The sequence below is a fragment of the Sylvia atricapilla genome, chromosome 6, assembly GCF_009819655.1.
Source record: "Sylvia atricapilla isolate bSylAtr1 chromosome 6, bSylAtr1.pri, whole genome shotgun sequence".
NCBI classification, from domain to species: domain Eukaryota; kingdom Metazoa; phylum Chordata; class Aves; order Passeriformes; family Sylviidae; genus Sylvia; species Sylvia atricapilla.
Window position 1 is genome coordinate 54,368,261 of NC_089145.1, and position 19,477 is coordinate 54,387,737.

General features: G+C 40.6%; 1 protein-coding gene across 1 annotated transcript in view; it reads left to right on the plus strand.

Moving 5' to 3' along the window:
* The window catches only part of STON2 (stonin 2), a 56,047-nt gene extending 37,289 nt beyond the window's left edge, over positions 1 to 18,758 (plus strand). Inside the window, 3 exon segments of the mRNA XM_066321964.1 lie at positions 4,924 to 6,759; positions 12,826 to 13,028; positions 14,273 to 18,758. Of these exon segments, the coding sequence (XP_066178061.1) occupies positions 4,924 to 6,759; positions 12,826 to 13,028; positions 14,273 to 14,356 (2,123 nt within the window). The 3' untranslated portion in view covers positions 14,357 to 18,758.
* The last annotated feature ends 719 nt before the right edge of the window (positions 18,759 to 19,477 follow it).

The following is a 19,477-nucleotide window of genomic DNA, read 5'->3' on the forward strand; positions in this document are numbered from 1 at the left end:
TAGTTTTCCAGTTTAATAATGATAAACAGAGAAGAGGAAAATGATTGATAGCTTCCATAGCATAAGGCAAGGAGACTTAGAGCTGCAACTACTACTCTTCTGTAGTGTGAAACCAGTGTCTTAATGGTTAGTTCAGTCTCATTTGTTGGGAAGGTGCCCTTTTCCTTCTCCAAGCAGCACGGTGGTGTGAGTGGAGGAGACACAAGGCAAATAATTCCATGCAATGAAGCACCGTAAGCACAAACGCCTGAACTACAGTAGCCCTTCCTTCCCATAAACACAGACTTCTGTGTAGAGAGATAACTGTTAGAAGAAGTCAAAACGTCTATGGAAAAAGTCAGCAAAAACTTCTAGGGTCTTTTAAGATAGTACATAGATGACTGTCCTTTTCAACAGTTTTCTGGCAGTATGAGGGTTGCTACAACCCAGCTGTGAGTGCCGAGTAATTATTTTCTTGTTTTTCATCTTCAGTTTAGTATCTGCATGATGGCTTACATTTAAAATGAAATATAGCAGTTCTTGTAGAGACTCATGGGGATAAATTAATTGAACCTAGATGAAATTCATTAGGTTTTAAATAGATCTTGAAGCTCCATTATATAAACTTCTTTGTAGCTTCAGATGGCTTAACTTCTTTTGACAATTAAACTTCTTTTAGGGCTTATGAATTTGCAATAGTTAACCAAGCAACAGGCATTGTATTTAAGTAGTCACTTAGTCACTGCTGGGAACAGTGTATGCAGTAATACTGATTTGGGATGCAACTACACTAGGTTTAAGCAGGCCAGATTTACATGGCCTAAATTTAGACAAATGTGTTCAAAGAGATGCTGTGATTTGGCAGAGTGTTATGAATTGAAAAGTTACCTAAGGATGAATCCATTCAACATGACCTGAGAACTCGGTCAAGTGGGAGGAGAATGAATAAGAGGAAACCGCAGAGATCAGATCTGTGACATCTTTCATCTTGCACCTTCTCCTGCTGCTTATTTAGTCTGTGGTGATTTTGAAATGTCTCTTAGCTGTGCCATAAAACCTAACTTTTGTGCTAGCAGTTCAACATGTTGGAGAACTAATTGCTGTTAATTTTTTTTTCATGTGATGTGTTCAGCAGCAAGAGTAGAAGGCACAGCCTGTGTGAGCCGTCACTTCTACATGCCACAACTTGCAGAGACACTCAAAAGTCTGAGGAATGCTTACTAATCTATCTTGCAACCTGTTGAGTGTTGGTGGTCAAGAGGTTTGGGATTTTCCGGCTATCCTCTGTAATCTTGAGGCAAGGTGGATGCCTCTTCTTCTGTCTTCAAAATCTGTTCTGACAGGTTGTGAGAGGGTATTTCTTAATGTTACCACACACTAATTGATAGCAAAGGTACCTAGGAAGCATCTGGATGTAATCACTGCTGTCCTCACAGGGATTTCTTCCATGCAGAATAAGCAGGTAGTACCCTCCTGTTGACAAGAAGTCTTCTGTGCTTTGAGCTGTATACTCTTGTAACTGGTTTCCCTGCACTTTCCTACTGTATGTTTATGCTGCTGTCTGCAGCAGTAACAGGTTTGACCTTCTACCATTAACAGAGCTGTGATAAAAGGAAAGCTGACAAAAACAGGCCTAGCTTCACAGCTTGTACTAAACTTGAAAGTCTTTTCAAGTGCATAGATGCAACAGAACTATTAATTGAATTTTGTAGGTTTGTAGATTTATATCCACTTCTGTGGCATTTACCCACTTACACTGTGTTCTTTGGGAATCTTAGAAATGTGCTGGATACTGAGGTACAGAGGAGCAGTGTTCCACGTGTAACACTGTTACAGTCAGAAATTAGAAAAGAGTGGGAAGAGAACCAGAAGCTGTGATGTGATGGTGATGTTTTCCCAGAGCCACATATGAGGTTAGTGTCAAGGCTGGAAATAGGAGTCCAGTTGTATCACTTGAAAGTGATGGCCCACTCACTTTAAATGTCTTTTACATTACACCATCTCTCTTGGTAGGATCAGAAACATGACAGACTGCTCAAAAAAAAATGTGCACAGTCACAGCTGTATTGACGTGGATATAGAAAAGCAAGAAAATGACCAGATATGAATGTCATGGAAACTGTGTGAAGTATAACCTTTGTCATGGAGACATAACTGCACAGCAGCCTGGTCCTTGATTTCTTCCAGATTCTGTCTATCTGCATTTTCTGCTTTTCTATAATTGCTTATACAGACACCATAGGTTTTGTTGCTGGCCTCCTCCTGACCTTGCTGATCTTTAAAGACCAAGTCTGTATACCAATGTCTGGTGAACTTTATGTAGAGCCCTAGAAGAGATCTTAGCAGTGCTTGCTTTGTCTGAGGGACTGGTGTAGACTACATCAGGGAAGTCAAGACCCCTCTGGAAGGTGTGACATGTTAAGGGTATGCCTTTACTACAGACTAAAGTTCAAAGAACTATCTGAATTATACATAAATTAATATATTCAGGTAACAGGAGCAGTCATGCCATGAAGCCCTGAGCTAATTTCTCTCAAGAGGCAAAACGGATGAGTACTCAGAAATTAGAAAATTCAGGCATTTGCTCAGGTCCCTTTCTGAAAGTTATTATTTGCCTTTCTTTTTTGAAAGGTTCTTAATACCCTCTGATCTTCTTCCTACTTCCATGGCACAGTTTTGATGACAAATACTTTGCAGTATCAATGTCCTTTAACAGTTGGATGGCTGCCTTTCCCCCCAGGCACAAGTAACATGATACTGCCTGATGGTTTTGGCCAAAGTAGTTGTGGTTTAGCCAAAAAGAAAAGACAATACATTAAAGAGAACCAAAGCTTTCTTTCCTTGTCACAAGGAAATTGTAATTGCTGGCAGAGAAGAGGTGGTCTGCTCTTAAGCAACCCAGATCGTATAAACACTGGAATTTTAGAAGTCCTAAAAGAAAGAAGCAATGTTTTCCTGGAAATACCGTAAAACCTTTGCTTTGAGGTGGTACATGCTGGATGACCAAAGTCCTGGAAAGACGTGGAACATAGACAGCATATTGGTGTGGACTGAGTTTTAGAACAACGTCAGATTATTCTTCATGCGTTCTTTATTACTATCTCACTCAGGGTGTGATTGTGGATAATAATCAGTTGAGTTGTTGTTCCCCCACCCCCAAATACATTTGTAGCCTTGTGGCAATACTTAGCAGATAAAGAATCCACCACTGCACCCTGTGGTGCCATGTGGTCACCATGTGACCAGTAGCGGGGGCTACAGACAGGCACTGTGCAAAGCTGGGAGTGAGATGGCAGGGTAGAGAAGAAAATCTGAGAAACTGAGACAGTGATACCTCTGTTCATATACACTTTGTAATGTATCTGTAAAAGCTATCTGTTCTTGTTATTGCTTTGTATTACTGTGGCTTGAAAAACAAATTGGTATCATTCACCTTCATATATAATTCTCAATTGTAATAACCCTTAAAACTTAGTTGATGTGTTTTGTCCTTAGATCAAAAGCTTGGGCAAACTTACATATTGTTGAGTATGGCAATGAGAATCAGAGGGCCAGAATATCAAGTTAGCCAAGACATTATAATGAGCTCATGGCAGCACTTCAGCTAGCATGAATATTCCCTGTTTCATATTCTAAATGGTAGCTGAAATTAAAATTCACATTGTCTGTTATGGTTGAGGCAGAATGAAAATCAAGCTCATCTTTTTTGGGAATTGATGGCAATTTAAATAATGACTTAAAATATTTTGTTGTTGTTGTTGTAAATTATGCTCAAATCACAGGTGCACAGCTATATCACAGTGCTACATTTTACATTTAGTTCTTGCTTGTACTGATGAACAGTGACTTGTGTAAAACATGGGCTGTCTGGGAGAAGCAAAAAGCACAAATTCCAGCACTGCTGTATCATGTAGAGCAAACACGGTGCAGCTAAAGAGTATAATTTCATGCTGGCTGCTCATTTTTAGGAGCACTCTGATTCATTCAGAGTGCAGCACTCAGTAAGGAAGAAAATGGGAAGAAAGTCATTAAATTTCTTAACACTGAGAATTTGTGCTCATTTTGGAAAATACTTTATTACCACTACAGTAATCCTGGGAAGAGCTGGGACTGAAATAGTGCACAGTTTTCTACAAAGTGGCTTGGCAGAGCCTGAGACTAGGAAAATAGCAGTCAAAGGTGCCCTGTCATGAAAGTGAATGAGGACAGCTTCCACAAGACAAGTGAAAAACACATTTTTCCATATCCTAACATATATCTCTAGATCACAGCTTCTCCAAGAGACGTTTCAGAGACATCCAAAGACTGTCAGACTCTTGCACGCTGAGTACAACAAAGAGTCTCTTTACTGAACACATCCTGGGGAAAAATCACACCTGGGCACCTTTTACAGTGCTGTCACCATAACCTACATGCTTTTGTGGTAATGGCAAATGCACAGGTAAGTATGTGGGGACAGATTGGAGCTCTTCCTCAATATTCATTGCTCTTCCTACCGGATTATCCTCTAGAGCAAAAGGTTTGGGGACAGAAGAGGGAAGAAAATGATAACAAGAGTGAGGGAACATTCCAGGCAAATGACAGAAGATGACTGTAGAGAAGAAATGCAGCCTGAAAGTTTAGAGGAGGAGGTTTTAAAAAATCACCGTGACATGTGGTTTCTCATTTAGGTCATTATATTGGGATGAGATCAGTACAATCATTACTGTCATTCCTTTAATATTTCTTTCTGGATTCCTTCTCTGTGTTCAACTGTGTATCTCTTAATTAATTCTTGTCAGACTCCTCAGCATTTTAGCCCTGTCTTTTGACAATCTTATTCTTGCCCAGCGTATGAATAGGCCTTCCTTGAGTGTGCAGACTCTGGGGGTTTTTTTTGAGGAGAGAACTAGGAACTTCAGAATAATTAGCTGAATTTTCCTCCCCTCCCCTCTTTTTTTAAAGACAATTCCTCGTCTCTCCAGGAAGATGAAGAGATAGATATGGAAGCTGTCAACTGGCAGCTGAACAACACCTCCGTGAATGGCCATTCATCTACCCCAACCACAGTTCGCTTTCCCAGCTGGGTGACTTTCGATGACAATGAAGTCAGTTTTTCACCACAGAGCCTTTCTCCCTTGAAAACAGATACCCCACCTGCAGAAACACAAGCTCCAGATGTTAACTTTAATCTCACTACATCCTTAAAGAAAAGAGAACGTCCTAAAAGCACATTGGGAGACCTCTCCAAAATTCAAAAACTAGATCTCTCCTCTTTAACCAAGTTGCCTTCTGTTGAAACACCACCATGGAGTGCTACTAATCCCTTTCTGGATGAATCTCTTCGAGATGTCCAACCCTCACCCATCAATCCATTCAGCTCATTCTTTGAGGAGCGAGAGAGGCGTTCCAAAAGCTCTTCTGTCTCCAGTGCTCCAGGCAAAAGCCAAAGAGACTCTCTCATTATTCTCCATCAGGAGCCTGATAACATCAGTTCCCATGAGGCAAACAAAACTGTAACCCACACAGATGCTGTAGAGCAGCTCAAACAGCTCCAGATTGGAGACCCAGATCGTGTGAGCAGTCCTACCTTGCCTGATGATGACCCCATGACGCCATATGATCTGGATGCAGCCTTATATAACCTGGCACCAGCTCAGCCAAAGGATGGATGGCCAATGATGCTGAGGATCCCAGAGAAGAAGAATATTATGTCATCCAGGCATTGGGGACCAATATATGTCAAGCTGACCGACAGTGGATGTATACAGCTTTTTTATGAGAAGGGACTAGAGAAGCCTTTTCGGGAACTCAAACTTGAAATCAATCATGAGATTTCAGAGCGCAAACTGCAGAATTACGATGAGAATGGAAGGATACACAGCGTGCGGTTGGATCGCACAACGTACAAGGAGAAGAAGAAATATCAGCCTAAGCCAGCCATTGCACACACTGCAGAGAGAGAGCAAATTATCAAGCTTGGGACTACAGATTATGAAGACTTCCTTAGCTTTATCACTGCTGTGCAAGACACACTGATGAACTTGCCAGCTTCATCAACAGATCTGAGCACAGTGGGACTGAACTATCAAGAAGAAGAAATCACTGTGGATGTCAGGGATGAGTTTCATGGCATCGTGGCCAAGGGAGATAGTGTGATTCTCCAGCACAGTGTGCTGACTCATATCTATGTTCTCAGCTTCCTTTCTGGCCTGGCAGAATGCAGACTGGGCCTTAATGATATCCTGATCAAAGGGAATGAAATAGTTGCAAGGCAGGATATTATGCCCACTACTACCACTAAGTGGATTAAATTATACAGCTGCCGGTTCCATTCATGTGTGGATGAGGATATGTTCAATAACTCCCGTATTATCCTGTTCAACCCCTTGGATGCGTGTCGCTTTGAACTGATGAGATTCAGGACTGTCTTTGCTGAGAAAACTTTGCCTTTTACTCTGAGGACAGCTGCCAGCATCAATGGGGCTGAGGTGGAGGTGCAGAGCTGGCTGATGATGTCCACGGGGTTCTCCTCCAATCATGACCCTTTAACTCAGGTCCCTTGTGAAAATGTGATGATCCGCTACCCCGTGCCACGTGAGTGGGTGAAGAACTTCCGCAGGGAGAGTGTCCTGGGGGAGAAGTCTTTGAAAGCCAAGGTGAACAAGGGAGCCACTTTTGGATCAACCAGTCTGTCTGGTTCTGAGCCAGTAATGAGAGTAACTTTGGGAACTGCCAAATACGAGCATGCCTTTAATTCCATCGTATGGAGGATAAACCGACTGCCTGACAAAAACTCAGGTGAGTGGCACGTACCATCTCTGCAGGAATAAACTAAAACAAGTAATACATTTTGATAGATGGGAAATACTGAGTTTAAATGATGAGAGATATATCCTCCTCTGTAGTATACCAAAGAGCATAAGTTAGTTGCCTGAAGTATTTGTCTGACCGTTCGTAGTAATAGTTTTACGTATCCTACAAATATATAGCTAATGATAAAAACAGTTTTAGGTTTGCTGGATGCAAAAATATGTGTTCTGTTTCTGCTTGGAGGTATTTAAAAGAGGTAGTAGTTAGGGAAATAGTTTAGTGGTAGACTAGACTTGTGCTAGGTTAGTGGTTGGACTTGATGATCTTAAAGATATTTTCCAATAAATGGTTCTGTGATTGTCTGATTATGAAATCTTGGCATCAAACATCTGTATGCTCAGGACTGTTATTGTAAGCAGAGCTTTTTCACATAACTTCCAAAAGCAAGATTCTATGGTATGGGACTGAATGACAGGATCAGATAAATTGCTGTCGCTCCAGCACATTTGGTATCTTTTCCATGCATTTCCAAGCGTACTGGTTCAGTGCTGTATATTGCAATGCTTATGCCACAATTAATGCCCCTGAATTAACTTAAATGGTGATTGTAAGAGAACAGAAGACATTGCTCAGCCATTAAAAAAAGAAAATAGAAATTTCCAAATGCCATTTTGTGGCTATGTTTCTGTTATCAGTGCAGACAGAGAATTACAGCTTAAACCTGAAGAGAGAATACCAACATGAAACCCACTTTGTATTTTTATCCCAGGTCTTTGTATTTCTAGTAACATGGTTGTAATTAAACATTAAAATAATATAGGCAAGCTACTGTTCCCTTTGGCCATTTCTGCCAAAAAATTGACAGGCATTTTATTTGCTGCCTGTCATCCATGGTGCACAACGAAGCTAGACAACTCAAGTTTATTTTTATTTGTAGTAAATTCTACTTCTTGACCTCTCTGATCTGGAATAGCTTTTTGCAAATGAGATGGACTTTACAGTATTAAAGCTGTAGTAATGCATCTGTCTGACTGGGAGGGTTTCTGTATTCAGTGTTCCCTGAAGGAAAGTTCATTAGGGTTGGCAGATTTGGCACTCTCTATATGTTTTTCCTGAGTTTGAGTTATAGTGTCAGCAAAACAGTGATGCAAGTGTCCTAATCTTTTGATTCAGGTTTCAGCCCAAGGACACTAAGTTTACACCAGCAGTTACAAATTCAGAGGGATATCACTGACAGAAGGGAAGGTTCCAGGTTTCCCATAAACTGAGCTGTAAGAAGACAGAGCTTGGAAGCTTGAGAGAAATGTAGCAATGAAAAATTGACCCCAGGCTGTTTATGAGCAATAACATGCTTGTGAGGAAAATCTCAATGTGCATGAGCTCTGGGAACGAGATGCTGTGTAATTTGGCCTTCTGTAGCATCTTCTCTCCAAAGATCTCAGTGTACCATATAGGCATCACAGCTGAGGAAACAAAAGCCCTCAGACTTTACCACAATCAGTGGTTTGCCAGTAGCAAACCAGGACAAGAGGCAAAGCTCCTGTCCCTGCTGCCTCCTGCAGGGTGATGCTGCCTTACCCATTGCTGCTCTGAGGGAGATATTAATCTGTGCCTCTTGTTTCCTTCTTTGCCATTGTGACTCTTTATTGTATATACACTGTGACAGGGGGAAGGAAATACATTACAGATTTGTTGCTGCTGTTGGACCCCTGCCACAGAGCATCTATCCATCAGTGTCATCATGCAAAACGCAGGGCAGTTGGTATTTGTTTACATCCTGAGAGGAAGAGTGTCCTCACCCCTCCGGTCAGATCAGATGTAATTTCAGGGAAAGGAAGAGCCTTGGAAGCACTGTCTTGGCCAAGACACATGAGGTATGTGAGAGGGAGGGAATCCCAAAGTGATGACAGGGCAGGCCAAATGTAGTTTAAATCTGACCTTGCCCTTCAGGGACTATTTCTGTCTATTGGTGGTACTTCATTCCATGGTTCTCCTTTCTTAAAGTATATGGCAAACAAAGAGGTATATAAGTGGTACTCAGAAGCATTCATTCCCACTCCTCCTTAGATTTCCCTGATGGACAACATATGCTTTTGTCCAAGTGATACTCATGTGGGATCTGAGTATCTGCCAGCCTTATGCATGTTTGGCTGTATCCAGCCCTATCCATAAGTCATATAATAACCCAACTTCGTGTATTTGCAATGTCATTATAAATGATGCAGTTCTCAAGTGCTAAACATAAAACTACTCCACTGACTCCCACTTTATGCTCTCTCACTGTGATATCTGTAGCTCACCTCTAAGAGTACTCTGGGTCTTCTGTAATTATCTGGCCTGCTAATGAACCCCTTTGATGCCTGGGACCTCAGAGCAGGAGAAAAATAATGGCATCACATTGGAGCTGAAGGAAGTGCTGCAGGTGACCACAGCCTGCAGCTCCACCTGCCTGCAGAGGCCACACAGCAGGTCCACACCACCTGAGACGTGCATTGTGTGGGTGCTCCAGCACATGTGCTGCCTGCCAGACGTGCTCACAGGAGTACATATGTAGGTACACATTTTGGGACTTTTTGTTCACCCACAGTGTGTGCTCTGACACACAGTCCCTTGCAAACACAGTCCCAGAACTCCAGAGGTGTGCAGATAGCCAGCTGGAGCTCCTGTGCTTCACTCCATTCCCCGAATGTGGACTGGTGCAGCCTCTGTGTAGAGGTGAGGGGCACGACCCCCAGCCCTGCCATCCACAGGACAGTGTGTCCCTACTGAAGCTCACTGCTTGTATGCAGGTTGTAGCATCCTAAGAACCCAGACTGTTAAAAATTATTTCAGCAGCTTTGCACTCTTATCTAATCTTTTTCTTTCTGTGCTTTCTAATGGGATGGGGCCCTCTGCACTCTAAGTCTAGGAGACAGTGTTATCAGCACTGTCTGTATTATTTGTATTTTGCAAATTATCTGCTTATGGCTGAACATTGAAAAACATGTGACAGATGAAGGACAGTGCATACTCTCTGACTGTGATTTGACCTAAGGAAAAAATATGAACTGGATTCTACTGAGCACATGGCTGAAATCCAAATAGCAAATACTTGTCCATTTTTGCTTTATTGCCCATCTCATATGTAAAATTAATATGAACAAAAGTGTTGATGAAGAACACCTATTTGCAAGCTGTTTACAGCTCCAGTTGCTGCTGGCTGGGCTTCACATGTTCTTTTCTTTTTTTAATCCACCAGTAGAATACTAGGGAAACATCCAAATAGTCTTCGATCGTGAGAAAATGCTCTTTCTGTGAAGCAAGGATGTAACATCTATGCAGAGCCTTGGATCTGGATTGGAACTTTTCTCTACTTTGGTGGTGGATCTCAGGCATGCTGCCTGGAATACTTTATGAAGTAAATCATATCTTTTAATCCAAACATGTTGGGACATTTGGGGTGTCATGAATCATTTGGAACAGGTTCTCTCCAATCACAGCTACACTTGCATATGTATGAATAATCATATCCTTAATTGTCAGAACAAACTGGAAATAGCTCAAGGAAACAAGAGGTGCAAAACAAAATCAGTGTGTTGATTCCTGCTGATTTTACTAAGAAGGGTACCTCTCCACTAGAGAGAGAGCTCTGAATGAGCCTGTTGAACAGTCTAGAGGTGGTGCCTCATGAGCTTCATGCCCAGGACAGTAATGAACACTGCTGGGCTAGGTAATTTTGCAGTAGCTTCAGTGGAAGAGTTGCTTTTTTAGTCTGTTCACCTTGTTATATACCACACTGAGCTGGTTTAAATTAGTAACTTCTATAATTTTTATCCATTTGGGTGGGGAGATGGGGTTAACAAGTGTCCAGTGAAATTATGAAGAGTTTAAAAGCTCAGCTCTCCAAGCACCTGGCATGCAGTGTGCTCAAGCCCAGTGAAACACTTCCCAGTGATGCCTTCACACATATCCCCCCCAAAAGCAGCTGAGCACATGCCAGCTCCAGAGTGTCACAGCAGAAGCTGAACGTTCTGCAGCTGTGGATGTGGCCTGCACCAGAGCACAGAGCCACTCCTCCTGGGCTGCTGGTGTTCTCCAGTCTGCAGGAGAGAGCAACCCACAGCAAACCAGAGAGGAAAAGCATATCAAAGCAGATGAGTAAGGATTACAATGAGGAGTCTGCTGAGAGTGATACAGTGTGAGGAAAAAGATATGAAAGGATGGGGAGCTGAGACCGGGGGTTGGTTGCCAGTACTGAGTGCTGATCACAGAGTTTTGGAGCCAGTTTTAGGCATCTTCATAATGCAGTACCAGAGAGCAGTGCTGTGTCACCCAGGGGCTCCATGGCAGATGCTGAGTTGTGGTGCCACCACAGCTGTGCCCACCACATCCAAGCTCAAGAGGGTCCAGAAGCAAAAGCACTGCAGTGCTGGAGGGCACAGTGATCTCCCTGAGAGCTCCTGGGGCTGCTGCTCTCCTGTGCTGGGCCCCCACCAGGAAGGCCTGCTGTGCACCAGAGCTTTTGATCCAAAGAAGCATGTCCATGTATGGAGAGCCAGGAAGGGCTGTCAGAGATCCTGGCTTGCTCTAGAACCAGTGCAAATGAATCAGTACTCTGCTTGGGATAATTAATCCTGATGAAAAGCAGATGTATTTTAATGCTTGCAAAATTTGAGCTTATGTATCTGCTTGATACTGCACCCATTCATTCATATCTTGGCTCCAGCTATGGTGCTGCATATCCCTGGTCCCTGCTGAACTGCACAGCTTCTCACTGGATTTGATGCACACACATTAGTTCCAGTGGTGAGGGAACTTTGGCTAGACTGTTTTGAAATATGAGTTTGACTCTAGATAAAATTCTTACCCAGACTTACACCGAGTAGAATTTTTTTCCAGCTCAATTTCAGCAATCAAGTGGGATGTTGCAGTTCCTAAGCCCTCTAAAGACTGCCTAATATCATTGGGACAAGTCATATTTCAAAATCCCACATCTTGCCTTTCAGGCTTCAGTTTAACAAGGCTGACTTTGGGCTAAGCAGGTGTATCCCTGCTTTTCCCAGTGGGAGCTTCTGGGCTTTCCCAGTTCTCTTTACTCTGCTTGCATTCCTCTTTCCTTGTCTCTGTGCTGTACACCTTGCTGACCTGTATGGAGAAGAAATTTCCTAGTTCTGAACAAGTATTCAGGAATCCTAAAGTCTATAATAAAGGCAGGCAAGGATTCCATTCATTTACTTATACATTCATTTACACATACATTGACAATAGGATCCTTCCAATCAGAAAGCCCTGTGTAGCTGTGAAGGCTTTTATCCTCATTTTGCAAATAGAGAAAGTGAGGCAAAGACATTAAATTACTTGCTCAGGAGTTTAAGGGGTTGGCAGCAGGCAGAGAAAAAGCCAACTTAGTTTGACTAGAAGTCCCTACTTTAATTTTTAAACATCACTGCTGTCCAGCAAAACAAGGAAGAAAAAATAATAAGGGTCATTTACATATGACAGATGTAAATTTATATATAAACTTTACCTCCTCTCCTTGCCATCCTTAATGACTAGCCACCTTGTCATGCGTTCAAGTGAGGAATAAATGGTTATTCCAAAGCTTTACACAAATTTGCTTTTTGAAGACAGGAAAGTTACTTTACCTTGTCCAGTACATTTTCTTCTGCTAAAGAGGGGGATAACAATTTCATATAAACATCAAATATGTCCAAATTCCTCCTTCCCTTACTATCATTTCATAACATTTCAGAAGAATGTGCCATGATGTACTTAGAATGTGATAAACCCTGAGGGAATCAAAAGACAACAAATACCTTTACCCTACTGTGTTTGATTTACTTCTTATATTTTCACCCACTAAAAGCAAACTAGAATGATTAGCAATCCTCTTTGCATTTTGTTTAATTCCTTTGGTAACTTCAACTGCATTGAAGCAGGTAAGACTCTTGCTATGAACTAGTTAACCTAGGGAGATTCTCAGTTTCCTGCAGCTTTGTGATGCTTCTTTCTCCGAGGTGCTGTGTTTTGATTCATCTGACACAACTCTCACGACTGTTCACTCTCTTTTTCCAGCTTCTGGCCATCCTCACTGCTTTTTCTGTCACCTAGAGCTTGGCTCTGATCGGGAAGTGCCTTGCAGTTTTGTGCGCTATGTCGATGTGGAGTTTGACATGCCCACCACGTCTGCCTCCAAAGCCGCTGTTCGCTCCATCTCTGTCGAGGACAAGACTGACGTGAGGAAGTGGGTCAACTATTCAGCACACTACAGTTACAAGGTAAAACTGAGCAGTGCTGATCACCGTGGTCACTTTGCATGCTTCATTGTCTCGAAAAGTATGGCCAGACAAATAAAATACCATGGGCAAAAGAGGTGGGGATTTGGCACGTGCCAGGCTGCAGTAGCTACCCATGTGCAGCTATTGATTCAGGGCAAATAAGCAGTGGATTATCCCTCAGCAAAGATGGAATAAATTTGCTTGCAATTGCCTGTGGAAGAGTGTGCACAAAGCCAGCTCCTGGGGATTAGCTGATAGGGAGAATTTGAACAGGGAGTTTTGCTGCTCTTCATAGTGGGAGTGCTACTGTGGGAGTCCTGCTGCAGACAAAAGAATCACATTGTTTCTCCACTTAAATATTTCTTCCTTCTGCCTGCCCTAAGGAGAGGAGCAGATAGGAAAGTGCACTATGTATGTACCTGTCAAAATATCTCAGTAAATTTGTATGTTAGCTGCAGAGAAATTGGCATCCTACCTTGCCTTCTTTGAGAGCAATGAAAAAGGTTCTCATGGCAAATATTTTTACTGGTAATTGTAATTATATTTTAGTAGTTTCTTAAATTCCCTGGAGATGGTATTTGATCTTCCTAAGTATCTCTTTTAAGAATTAAAACATTGGATTATACCTGAGTTTTCAGAGATGTGGAAATTTAGAACCCAAACATAGATCCCCTTGACTCTGTCCCAATACAATTTGGTATCTGTAGACCAAAGCAGCTCTGAGCCTGAGGACAGCAGGGAGTGTGCTGATATTTGGGGTAGACACTGCTTCACGAAGCAGAGAGTTGGATTTGATGATCCTTATAGATCCCTTCAAACTCGAGATCATTTAAAAAATCTCTTTGTTTTATATATCAGTCTTTGGAGAATTTATAATTAAGGCTGGTTTTCTGCTGTCACGTAGGAGGCCACCTATCATCTGCAGATTTGGTTCTGGGTTTGTATTGAGAGTACAGCTGGGAATGGTAATGAATATAAAATCGTGTGAGTTCTCTGCATGACATTATCTCTTCTGGAAATTATTTCATGACACTGCTGAGTTGTAGAACTGCTTAGATTAGACTGAAAATCCTTACAGTAAATAAATCCAATTTTCCCTGATCTTCACTCTGTTTTTCCTCACAACCTTCTCAGTTCACCAAGAGTTTCTTCACCCGAGCACAAGAACCACCCCTGAGGAAGACTTGTGAATCTTTTGTTTTTCTTTCTCATTACAATTTTTCTTCCTGTTTTTCTTCTACCAGGTCGAAATAGAGCAGAAAAAAAGCTTGAATGAGGATCTGAAGGGAGAAAGTACTGCAAATGTCAATGAATGTGCTACACAGTAAGGAAGATCAGTGTGCAAGTCCCAAGAGAGGTGGTCACACTAACAGACCTGGAAGAAAGGACTTGCAAGGGTTGGGTATTTTTCTTTTAAAAAATTAGGGACTACTACTTTTAAAATAATGCTCTGAAGAGTATCATTTTTTTTTCTTTGTGATGATCCGTACTTTGATAAGAATGTGGTCAGTAGTTTGTTTGGAGGGGATCCACAGGCTTTTGCTGGAATGGCATAAAGTATAGTTGTACAGTCAAGCCTGCCTTTTCTGCCTTTTCACCATTTAAGTTCTGCACTCAAGTATGGTCTGGCAACCATTGCAGCCACACCAGAAAACAGCCTTTATCTCACAAGCTTGCCCTCCCACATTAAACATTTTTTTTCAATGCCTTTTGTTTTGGCCATTGACTGAATTGCTTCCTTCTGAACTGCCAAATAAAATTCAGGGAGGATCAAGTGAAAAATTACATAAAATCTCTTTTCTGAAATGGTCCACAGAGTGAAAACCCTGAGCATCATTCTGGAGAATCAACACACTCTGCATCTTAAACAAAAAGAATGGTCTGTGCTTTTAAATAGATGAACTACAGACAGGACAGCTGATCACAGAGCTGTTCCTCTGTTCAGCCCTTCCTGTCTCATCCCTCAAATGGCAGCATGTCACTGTGCACATTTTCATGGGGTTTGCTCACAAGAAAGCCTCTGCAATTTCTTAAAATTTTTACTTTCTAGTCTGAACCGTTCTGGTATCTTGACTGAACGTGGTCGTGGCTGCTAGCAGTAGGGAATGTGTGTTACAATAGTGGAGAAACCAGAGGGACTTTGCTGAGATTAGATCATTCCTACCTAGAGAGGTATTTAAGGGAAAAACATGGGGGTTTAGTTTTGGGTTTGGGGTTTTTTTGTATGTTTTCTTGGATGGGTAAAATGGGTGGTTATTGAAAATGTCAGAACATAATTACTTCAACAGACAATGTTGTTTGTTTTCCTGAAAATCCTTGGAAGTCTGTCCAGCACAATATTGTTTTCATGTTCTAACTTGAACCTACCTTATAAGTAACTTGTATCTTTATAATACTCCCATTAACTGGGCCCCAAAATCTCTTTCCAAAAAATAACAAGCTTCTATCACAGAGATTTTTTTTATCCCCACTTAACTGGAAGTAATAGCAAGTCTTACAACCTCCTTCTAAATAAAAATGCAGAAGACATAAATCCCTCATTTACACATTTTTTCAGAGAAAACAGTGTTAAAGGACCCATTTTAGTTGTTTCTAGCTTGTTAGCTTGTGTAATATTTTGTCTCATAATGTTAAATGTAAAGTAAGTAATTTATTAAATCATTTATCTTTTGAAAGGTTACTACTGACTATAAAATACACATTTGGAAAACTTTGGCAATGTAATTTAAAAACATAATGAATTGAAATGAAAGGTTTTTTATAAATTTATTTCATTTTACATTTAATATAAAAAAATACATTCTTGATTTACCACTTTCACTGTGACTCCTATAAAAATTACTACAATGTTAAAATCAATGTTAAAATCCCAAATAAATAATGAAATTAATTTCATTGAGTCTTTACCTGGTAGTGGTAGAATTTAAAATAAATTGTAGGGAACTTAAAAATGCCTTTTTTATATGCACCTACATTTCAAGCTTGCATCACCCCAGTGACACATCCTTACACAGGTACACCACTTTAAAATATGTGAAGTCTCAGTCCTTCTAGGACTCACTAACAAGCTTGTAATACTCCATTGCAGGTAGCCTTTCTGGGCCCAGGATGTTCCTTTGGAGCACATCAGTTAATACTAAGCATTTGCAACTAAGCATCTCTCTGTAAATGAAAGAATATTATTAACTTTTATAAAGATTTTTTAAATCAGTGGATTAAAATTTCTGGTATCATTAATGATAACTTGTATAGGTTATGAAATATCTGAGAACACGGGGCTGAATTTGTGACTGATTCTCAGCTCTGGCACAGGCTGGCTGTGATGAATTGCATGGCAACTCCTCTACAAAATTCACTCCTGCTCAAAGGCAGACAAAGAATTTCTGGGTGGTCTTCCCTCTTTTCCCTGCAGCTCCTAATGTACAGTTTCTGAAATACCACCATTAGGAAATCAAAACTAAGCTGAAGCAGTGCTGAGATGTTACTGAGGAAATGTGAGACTATTTTGTGAAAGAAATGGAGATTTTCTATTCTGACCTGCAGGCTCAGTGTCTGATGTTTTTTGCCTATTTCCTCTCAGCTCATGAAAACACAAATATGTAGTACAAGTCAGCAAAGTTATGTTGTACACCTTAAGAGGGGAGAAAATAAAAGGAATATGATTTTCCATTGCTGATGAACTGTTAAACTATTCAGCCTCTATCACACTTGTGCCACGGAACAGTCTGTGTTCCAGTAGCTGAAAGATAAACATATTGGGGCTTTATGCATTAACTTAATTTCTTTTCTACTTCATCACTGATTTCTTTTTTTATAATTCAAAATCAATGAATGACAAAACCTGACTCTTACCTTTCTAGCGTAATTGTACACAGAAGTATTTCTTCCAGTCATCATGAATTTATGCAGGCAAAACTGGAAAAGTGTTCTGGTTTATATGAAAGCTATTTTAATCCACTCTCATCTCCGGAGAGTGGTTTTAGATTGTACCTGCCACTGAATTTTCAAGAGTTTAGGATGAATACCTCAGCCGGAGTTTCAAAAGATCTTATTTCCTAAGGACTGGAGTAAGTAGTTTGACTTTTCAAAAGAGTGCTAATAACCAAAATCTTCAGAAACTCTATTGTTGGTGTCACCAGGTGTCTCAATTCTTTTTTCAGTCCAGCGCCATTACGAGCATTGAGAATTTGAACACCGGGATCCTAAGTGTCCTTACTAAGGTCTCCACTGTTTTTTATTGATTAAATAGTTCCAATTTTTCAGTGTTACACACTGTCAAATATGTACTTTATGTACATATACTCTTCACCCATGAGAGTATAGTAGTAATTTAAACAGACTGTGGATTGGAGTGAAGGGAAAAGATCTGAGAAGTTTATGAGTTGAAAGTAGCAGAAATTATTTAGATACAAGCAGTGCCTGTAGCAGGGATGATTATTTTTTTTTAATCATGTGGAAAAATCTCTCTGACTAGTTTCAGATTACTCTTTCTTTCGAGGAAGATGCAATCACTGTCCTTTGGTATATTTGAAAGCTTTGTAGTGCTCAAACACTCCATGCAGGAAATGTGCCTTCAAGGTAAGCAGATGTTTACTCCCTGAAGCGATTCTCACTTTCAGTCCCCTTTCTATTTCTCATTATGATTTTAATATTTGTACTGTGGTAAGACTTGAGGTATTGAATGGAATTTTGCCTAGAAATGTAAAGTGTCTTTAATCACAAGGGGTAAAGATGAACAATATCTGCAGGCAGCTGAGCTTATTTTAGTTAATGTCTCTTACATTTATTAACTATGGACATTCTGCTAGAAAAGGAAAATGGGTGAATTCAGCTGAGAAATACTAAAACTGATGTTATTTTTGTTCTTTCTTTTATTTAGATTTAAATTTAGTCATCTTATGAAGGAGTCAGATATAACAGTATCATTACAAACACTGCAGAAATTATTTTCCTTCTCTGGTGAGCTGCTGGCTGACAGTTAGTTACTTGATAGGATGTCCAGTGCCTGTCTACATTATTTAGTAGCTGCTAAAACTCCCCCTTGAACAGTCACCTCCCGGGACAGAGAGCAATTGCATGCAAAAGAGCATGAAAGCAAGTGGGAAAGGTGTATAAAGTTCATCCTGGAGGTGCTTGCTCTTTTGCTTGCATAAAACTCTCAGTAATTTCCTAGGCCCTTCAGTGCACTATCAAGTCCTTGATAGGTCACCTGTATTCCAGATGGTGAAAAACTTCTTTCAGTGACTCTTAGCAGTTCGTGTGCATAGCTGTATTAATCTCTAGAACTGACCAGCACAACAATTTGCAGCACAGAGAGACCACTTATGGATGAAGTACTTACCTTCTTCTGCCACTAAAGTTAAATCTACATCATGCGTTGTCCAAGATACAAAATTTTGTGTGATAACATGCACAACTGTTCCTAATGTCCCTGTTTTGTTCAGTCAGCCAGCCACCCCTCACACATTCAGCCATCCATCCTCCATCCGTCCTGCCCTCCCTCCCTCTCTCTCCTTTTCACACTTGCAGTTCATTCTTTGCACTATTGACATTGACTGGTTTAATTATTATTTTGTAACATGCGCCTACCTTCTTATTTTGTAAAATAAGTCTGTACACTGGCTAACTTCGTAGAAGTGGTTTATTTTTTTTCTTTACATCAGTTGAAACGGGATGTCATGTTTTGTTTAAACTACATGAAAATTTAAATAAATGTTAAGATGAAACAGCCTATCCACATTTTCACTGTGAAATTGAAGTTGTATGTGCTGTATATTCTGATAAATCAGAGGTCTTGAATTCAGAAGAGGGAAGGGAATATTTTGAATGGAATAAAGGACATCAATTACAAGTAATGGGACTACATACAGAAAAGAGATTACTTCATTTGATCATACAGATTGACTGCAAAGGAAATGGAGCAGGCCTACAGCTTGAGCCACATAACAGTTTAGAGTAGTACTAACATAACAGGGAAGATGGTCCAGCATTTGAACAAATCCATCCTGAAAATAAGTAATTGAGGATTGAAGCTTCTGTTCAGTGGTCTCTTCTTTGACCACTTAAACCAGGAGTACATGAAAGGGTATCTTCCTGTCATCAGAATGTTTGTTTGCGAAGCAAGTATAAGGTCTAAAGTATGTAGAGCCCTCTGCTATGATTATCTGTGTTCTTTCAAAGTTCAGTAAACCATGTGTCATTTCATCCATCTTTCCACTTTTCTCAGAGTCACTGAGACCCACTTCAGTCTGTTGTTTTTCTCAAAAGCATTCCTTGTATCAGACTGAAGAGCTGAGCACTTCTCATGGCCAAATAAAATCAGACACTCATCATAAGGGCTGTTCAGAGTATTGCTCTGAGCTCAGTACAACTGACAGTAAGTCAACCATTTTACAGTATCAGAAAATAAAGGCACACAAGGTATGATGCCTCATATTTGTTATTTAAGA